This window comes from Lytechinus variegatus, chromosome 17 (genome assembly GCF_018143015.1).
Source record: "Lytechinus variegatus isolate NC3 chromosome 17, Lvar_3.0, whole genome shotgun sequence".
Taxonomy (NCBI): Eukaryota; Metazoa; Echinodermata; class Echinoidea; order Temnopleuroida; family Toxopneustidae; genus Lytechinus; species Lytechinus variegatus.
The window spans coordinates 23,589,515-23,597,919 of NC_054756.1; the positions used below are offsets into that span (position 1 = coordinate 23,589,515).

An 8,405-nucleotide genomic window follows, 5' to 3' on the forward strand; every position below is an offset into this window, starting at 1 on the left:
ACTGGAGTGTCCAGCTTTGCTGTGTTGACGGTGGATCTGTGCCCGTAGAATCGTTTCTTGAGTGTGGTCTTGGTTTCCCCTACGTATTGTACCCTACAAACTCTGCAAGTGATGAGATATACAACATTAGTGGTAGTGCATGTGATGTTACCCTTGGTCCGTTGAGAAAGGCTGGTAGAGTTGCTGGTGAGAGTGTCGCCCTCATGAATGTGTATTTCACATATGATACACCTGTTGCTGGTGCATTTGAAGGTGCCATGCTGTATGGGAGAAGAATGGTTAGTGAGGGAGGGCAATTCAGCACGAACAATGAGGTCCCTGAGATTTGGTGGGCGTCGGTATGCTAGAAGGGGAGTATCGGGAACGGCCTGTTGGAGACGATCAGAAGTGTGTAAAATGTGGTGGTTATCACACAGGATTTTGCGGAGAGGGGGTAGATTGGGATGGAAGGTGGTCACAAGCGGTATTCTGTCGGTAGTCTTCTTGTCACTTTATGAAAACGTTATATTTCAGGAAGATCATTAAAGGACAAGTTTGCCCCAACAAAAAGTTTATTCGAATAAAAAGAGAAAAATCCAACAAGCATAACACTGAAAATTTCATCAAAATCGGAGGTAAAATAAGAAAGTTATGATATTTTAAAGTTTCACTTAATTTCACAAAACAGTTATATTCACATCCTTGTTGGTATGCAAATGAGGAGACTGATGACATCACTCACTCACTATTTCTTTTTGTATACATGTATGAAATTTGAAATATATCACTTATGTGAAACAAAAAGCGAAACTTTAAAATGTCATGACTTACTTATTTCAGATCCGAGTTTGATGAAATTTTCAGGGTGATGCTTGTTTGATTATTCTCTATTTACTCAAATCCACATTTTTCTTGGGTGGACTTGACCTTTAAAAGCAAGAGGTAAAATTCATGGGTGGAACTTAGCCTGGCTCACGCCTTTGCTTTTTGAGCTTACATTTTTTACCTGATTGCTAAGTAAGCATGAATGCTTGTAAGCAAGCAACCAGAGGACCGACGGATTAAGGTGCTCTCTGAAGGACCTGGCACTGAGGATTAATGCCTTACTCAAGGTCACTAGCGCACCAAGTGGGAATCGAACCCGGGTCACCAGAATACAAATCCTCTGCTTTACCGACTAAGCTACTAGTATCGCGCCTCCTATATTATATATAGATTAATAAGAACATGAATAAATTAATCATAAGAAGATCTTATTTATCATTGCATAGTCTGATATTGACCCACTTTTAATTCGTAATTGTTTTAACAAATCATCCATATAAGGCGTATGGATTTGAGTGAACTTCTACAAATGGACATACATTGTAGACCAAACCAGTCACATATTACTGACAATGATTTTCTCACTTTTTATCTATTTTTTTTCAGGTTTTATATTCTTATTCTATAGGTTTTGTCTTCATCTTTGTAGGCCTTGTAGGTCATGGTAGTTTTTTAGAGGCTTTCTGGTTTTGCTATCAAGTAAGTAAACCTTTCATTATACATGTACTTTATGCTTTTGTTTTAGTTATAGCAGAATGATATTATTTTACTAATCATTTTGCATATTAGTTTCAGACCTGTAGGTCACATGATCAATGTCATTGAACTTTGACAATGTTTTGGTATCAATATAAAAAAAAAATGAGTAAGGTTGAGATTTTGATTTTTCAAGATCATTTGAAAGTTCAAGTCCCTATTGCTTAAAACTTAAAGGGGAAGTTCACCCTGACAAAAACTTTATTGTAAAATAGCAGAAAAAATAATAAAAAATATTGCCGAAGGTTTGAGAAAAATTCATCAAATAATTAAAAAGTTATTAGAATTTCAATTATTTGATTTGTGACGTCATATGCGAGCAGCATTCCTACATAGCGAATGGTAAAAAATCAATGAAATGTCATTTTCTCAGAAAATTGAAAATGGTTTTCACTGTACCTTTTGTATATCAATTGATGAATCATTTCACACCCAATCATGAATAGAAAGCAAAATTAAGTCATCAGGAACCATGCAAAATTTGAAATTCATGCATTTTATATTACATAACACATGGGGCAGCTGCTTGTTTATGACGTCACAAATCCAAAACTTTGAACTCTAATAACTTTCTTACTCTTTACCGGATTTTCCTCAAACCTTCACCAATATTTTTTACTATTTTTTTCTGCTATTTTTGCAACAAAGTTTTTTTCAGGGTGAACTTCCCCTTTAACCATGATGATTATCTGCAAATGCATGTGTGTATTGAATATCCAAAGGGTTGGATAAACAAGAAAAAATGTTGATTATTCAGTGTTGCTATTCAAATCAATACTGCTGCTATATTGAATTGTGGAATGCAGGTGAGTCTGTTGGGGGTCATTCCACTTGACATTTGTGTGTCTTTCTTTTGTCAATTTAAAATAGCTGTATCTGTTCCCATTTCAAACAAAAATGTCAACTGGTATACAACTTTGTGCTAGGCCAAACAGTGTTATCCCTAGCTCTGTGCCTGGCTTATAATTTGTAGGATCGGGGAGGGGGTGTCGGGTGAAGTTAGTCAGGTGTTTGGACATTTTATAATTTTGAAACCTTCCTTTTTATCATTGGATTACACAAAAAATATGGATTCAATAAATGTAACTTTTTTCATTTTTTTAATCTATAATAGAGTTTGCGCTAGAAATTGATGAAACTTTGCTTGTTAACTTTTTTAAAGTGGCTGTTTAAAATTGAACGTCCGGGCATACAAACCGTCCGTATACACAATAATTGGGTATACTGCATTTAATTGTGTAATTCATTCCTTAATTTTCGCATTCTTTTCCTGTTTCTCTCCTCAGCATCCAGTGAAGACGTATGTTTACGCTGTTCTCTTCTCATTATCTGGGTATTTGGGTATTATCTTCGTCCTGGCGATGATCAGGCAGTTTGGTGCATTAATCACAGTTACAGGTAAGCACGAATATGATGTAAATATATACCGTTTTCAACCCTAACTAGGCCATTGTGGGATCATATTCGTGCAACATTTTCGCACCACGATGTTTCATTGCTTTCTTCCCCATCTTTCAAGACTTGTGATTTGTGATGCCCAAGTATGCAGTTCTAAATATACGCATAATTTTTTTATGTAAATGACAAACCAAAATTTGTGCAAATATGTAATAATAAAACATAAGAAATTGAAAATAAAAGAAACAATATACATGTTTAATAAAAATTTGACCTTTCAAAAAAATCTTAAAGTTTATTTCTTGTCATATTTATAATTTAATTTAAATTTAGATTTTAGCCTATAATATTAATTTTGAATTCTACCTGAGAGAGAGATGGGTAGGGGGTGGGGGAGTTGGGACAGGGGGCAGGTGGGGATAGGGGAGGGGGGCAAGACGTTGAATTCAAATACATGTGCCATCTAATATTATCATTATTATTTTTTTATTTTGTTAACTTTTGGACTCCTGCCATTTACAAGCTTTCTTAAAAGCTTTCTACAGGTGTTCCATTTTTCATATATTTCTATCACAATATTAATTTACTATGCTTATGTATTTGATCTATTTTGATACATGTATATACATGTGTATTTCAAATGTACACATTTTGTTGTTTTTTACTGAAACAGAATAAATGAATTGAATTGACCTTGGGGATGTTTTGCAAAGATTTAAGTACGACTCAAAGTTGCACTTAAATGTCTATTTGAGTGTAGAATAAAAGGCATGACCACATTAGTCTGATCACAGTTTCTATGAATTGTCAATATATAAAATTGAAAGGCAACAAGATTAGAAATGCTATTTTAGCCTGTGCAAGTGGGCAATTCCATAAAATGATCAACCTTTTTGTAAGCCTGACCCCCATTTATCTGAAGTCTTATTTCACTTTATAAACTGACAAAACCATGGTCCGTTTAGAACATTACAGACTGTCAAACAAACAAGAAATCAGAGACAGAAAATTTCATGAAGGTCCTACATATATAGGGGATCGTATGTACATATTTTCTGGAATTGCTAAATGTAGATTTTGAGAGTAATGCGCACTTTTGTTCCTCAGAATACCATATGGAAGAACAAAATTTTTATCTGACTCCTTCAATTTATGTTTCATTTTAGTAACCACAACTAGAAAAACTGTCACCATGGTCTTGTCGTTCTTGCTGTTCAGTAAACCATTTACAATGCAGTAAGTAAATCGTGTATTTACATACCAATAGCTAGTGTTGTTGAGTACAGTATGTATACAAACATTTGGAAGGGCAATCATGGCCATATCTGGGGGAATTAGAGCCATTTTATGATATTGTTATATTTTGGATTGATGAATTCATCCTTGAATTACAAGCTTCACTTGATCGTATCTAATGTTCGCATGAAACTTGACTATTTGTGATATGATATCAGTTTAGGACAACACATTTTAACTGTGATACTGCAAAATACGTCACGGCTGTTGAATTTCATATCAGGAATAAGCGCAGAGCCGCAGAGTGCCAGTTATTATTAAAAGAATAATTGAGAGTTCGATGGTCGGCTCATTAAGAGGATGCAAGTTCCGGCAGTGAACATGTCATGGACATGATTTGAATGATTTCACGGCGGACAGTGAAAACGGTACAGCAGAAAAAAATGAATAGACAATGATAGGTAAGGCATTCTTTATATTGCCTTCGTTTATGTACTAATTTTTTTTCAATCAGAACATAAAAAAAAAATATTTTCCTTATTTTTAAATATCTGATTATAAAGTGGGAGAAGGAAGGGGGTCCCAAGGGGAAAAAATACACAGGGCTCATGGTGATATGGCCCCCAAAATGCTCAAAGGAGCCCTTGAAATTCCCCCTTCACTGCAATGTTAAAGCTTGTCCAATGTTGCAGATTTAGGCAGTGGGTTGTGAAAAAATGAACAATTATTTTTTTGCCCAAGGGAGGGGGGCATGATGGCTGCCTTCAGGTATATCTGCCAAATGCACCACTCCACCAAAAACCTTTCAACACAAACATCAAGCCTGTATAACAATTTTCTGTAAAGTAATGATTATATTCTACTGAAAAATATTGAAGAAATGAAATTTAAAACCTTTTGAGCTCTGCTAAGTCGTAAACAGGGCTGCCAAGTATCCATGATTGTCATGGAGACCCCTTGAAAATTGATTGATTTTCAAGTGAAACTTCACATTTTCAAATATTTCACCGATTCATACATTGATTTCCTTCTTGGGATTGTGTGTAATCGAGAATGATCTCCCTCCTTCCTCTGCAAATTTTCCCTGCACAATGAAAGTTGGCGTGACTATGCAATAGCGTAAGATGGAAAGTGTTACATTTGATAACTTTGATCAGTTTTTAGTTTATTATTTTTTTTTATTTTTATTTTTCATATTTCATATTACAGCATTTGACAAGAAAGACTCGAAACATTAAGTGATAAAATAGTACAATGCAATAATTTGATATCGGGCCTATACATAAAAAACAAAGGTAATATCATTTGAATTTGCAGTTTGTAGATTACATTATAGGTGAGAATATGAAGGGAAAACTATTTAAAAGCAGGGCTTGTATTCTTTAGTTTCCTTATAAGTAAATAAGTATCTAATTAATTTCCTCCATTTTTTTCTCTCTCAGATACTTGTGGTCCGGAATGCTTGTCATCTTCGGTATCTTCTTAAACGTCTACAGCAAGAACAAGGCCACCATCAATCACTGGTTTTCCAACAAAGTCAGGCAGTTGGTAATACGGCTACAGCACCAACCCAAGTCATATCCTAGCGCAATGACAGAGGTCTGAATGCTTCAAGACTACATGTATATTAAGAAGTGTGACATGGGGCCTGTAACATAAAGCACGGTACTTGATCGTAAAACCAAATTATTACGCTTGATTTACATTGGGTGATTTCAAGTCAGGGCCCTGTCTGACAAAGAGTTACGTTTGATACGATCACCACAACTATGGATGGCCAGCAATGTCAACATCTAAAATCCAAATTTGTTCAAAATATTTTCTAGATATGAAGTATATTCATACATTCATTATTTTCTGGAAGACTCAGTGTGTTCACCTCATGTCTAGTCTTTTTGTTAATGCCCACAATCATTATATTGATTACCGGTATTATGGCATATGAACGCCAAGATTGACTTGACCTGAAATTTGCCAGGACCGCCAGGTGCAATAAACAGGGTGAACACCCTACTCTTTGACGAATAGTGTATTGGTTTTAACCCTATCTAGGCCGGGGGGGGGGCCTCGGAGGCCCCCCTCAACGAGTCGCGCAATATTTTCGGCGCGCAAAATTTTTTGACCGCGCTGCTCGCTGACTTTTTACTTTCAAGTCTTGCGCAACTTTTGAGACCAATTTTGCGTCACCCGGGTACGAGGTTCTGAAGTTACGCAACGTTATGTAAGTGCATGTCAGACCAAAAATTGCTCAAAAACGTGATTTCGTGTACAAAGTCAATGTAAATTGTGCTTTTAACCAAAAATCATAAATGTATGATTAGTTTTAGTTTTGCTGGCCTAAATGTATGTATTTTATGCTGTTTATGATCTTAGAAGAGTCCCCAATGAATTTCATTGAAAAAACAATGAAAAACAAAAGGTCCAAAAAAACAAAGAAATTCATAAGAAATTGCAAAAAACAATATGATACATAAGAAATTGATCTGATATCACAATTTTTTTCATGTAAACTTGCTAAGAACATCACAAAGAGTTTCTATGCCAAAAATTAGAACATTGGGAGCTTTATTTATGGAGTTAGAGGAAAAAGTATGATTTCGCATAGTAATTACACATAAATTAGCATAATTAGGTAATAACGATTTGCATAATTACATAATAACGATTTGCATGAAATAAATTATTATACAGTTTCGATAGATTATATCCCAGACAACCAGCATGCCAATTTTCGGCGCGGTCGACGGCCGAGATCTCAAGGGGGGCCTGGGAGGCCCCCCCCCCCCCCGGCCATATGAACTCCCAAAATACCCCGGCCTAGATAGGGTTAACGTGCATAGGTTGTGACATGGGACCAATACTTGCGTCCTGTCCGATGGACGGAGTGTTTTCCAAGTACATTCACACCTGCACTGAATTCAGTGGTGAGGCACGCTTACACACAATGGTATTGCATCAGATTTTTTGTTAGATATGTTTTGGCATGAGGGGGAGCCAAACCCCTAGCCCTGAGATCTACGATCTTATTCGAAAAAGGTGCTCTAACCGACTGAGCTACGCTGCCTTCCTCTGTTTACAAAGGACATTTCATAAATTTTCGTAGGAAAAATTATGAAGAGTTATGGTTGATTGGATCAATCATAACTCTCTGTAAAACAGGGCCCTGATCATATTACTGACAGCTCATGAGCTCAACATCTACAATGTAGTGAGTGACTTTTCAGGAACATCTCTATTGATATGTTTGGTGTTATACATGTACTCATGTAAAAATTGACCCGACACCAAACGCCGTAAAGTCAACACTGAATTTGAAATCACCCATTATTCATTATGTGCAATCAAACATACAAATTTGACTATACAACATTCAGTGGCAAGACTTTGTGCAACAAGACCCTGGGGAGCTTTTCATGTAGCATCAAGTTGGTTTTCACTCTCACCAAATGTGCTCTGGACGAATGAGATCAAAGAGTTTTTGCTTGTATTAACCCATACAGATACACAGCTTTTGTTTAGATGAATCTGATTGTGTTCTGCAAATTGGCACCAATACTAAATTACATAGTTTGACCTAGAGAAAAAACAAACAAACTTGGATTCAGAATCATTGAAAATTGATCAAAATTGCGAGAGGTTAATTGAAAATCGCCAATTTGCATGTTTAGATAGTGATTGCAATTTTATCATTGTTTTGCCAGTTTTAGAGGGTATAGTGATTGCCTCCAGTAAATCAGATTTTCTACAGAAATGGCATAGTACTCCACGGGAAATGATATATTCTCTTTTTAATTGTATTCCATGATCAACTGCTAGCATTAGGGTAAGGAGAAACTGCAAAAGTATCTTTTTAAAGGGATACTGTATAAGGTACCTTTATGGGTTAAATATGTCATTGAGAATTACAGACCAATGGCAGCATGAGAGGCTCCGGCGTCTTTATAAAGAGGTTTAACAAGACATATTTATTTATTCATAAGAGAATATTGAAGAGACTAAGGATTTTGAAAGTTCTCCAAAATGAAGTCTGGATTATGGAAAGCCTGTAACACTAAATTATGTTTTTGTTGTTGTTGTTGTTAAAGGAGTAGTTCACCCTGACAAAAGTTTTGCTGTAAAAATAGCAGAAAAAAGATAAAATAAAGATTAGAGAGTTATTTAGAATTTGTGACATCATATGCAAGCAGCTTCGCCACATTTTGCGTCGTAAA

The 8,405-nt window shown here is 35.7% G+C and overlaps 1 protein-coding gene across 3 annotated transcripts in view; it reads left to right on the forward strand.

Annotated features, from left to right (window-relative positions):
- The window catches only part of LOC121430913 (adenosine 3'-phospho 5'-phosphosulfate transporter 2-like), a 28,741-nt gene extending 22,503 nt beyond the window's left edge, over positions 1–6,238 (forward strand). For all 3 annotated transcript variants that reach the window (XM_041628345.1, XM_041628346.1, XM_041628344.1), the window contains 4 exons: positions 1,411–1,503; positions 2,847–2,958; positions 4,125–4,194; positions 5,637–6,238. In XM_041628345.1, coding sequence (XP_041484279.1) covers positions 1,411–1,503; positions 2,847–2,958; positions 4,125–4,194; positions 5,637–5,799 — 438 coding nt within the window. In that variant the 3' untranslated portion in view covers positions 5,800–6,238. The remainder of the gene's footprint in view (positions 1–1,410; positions 1,504–2,846; positions 2,959–4,124; positions 4,195–5,636) is intronic.
- Positions 6,239–8,405: the final 2,167 nt, after the last annotated feature.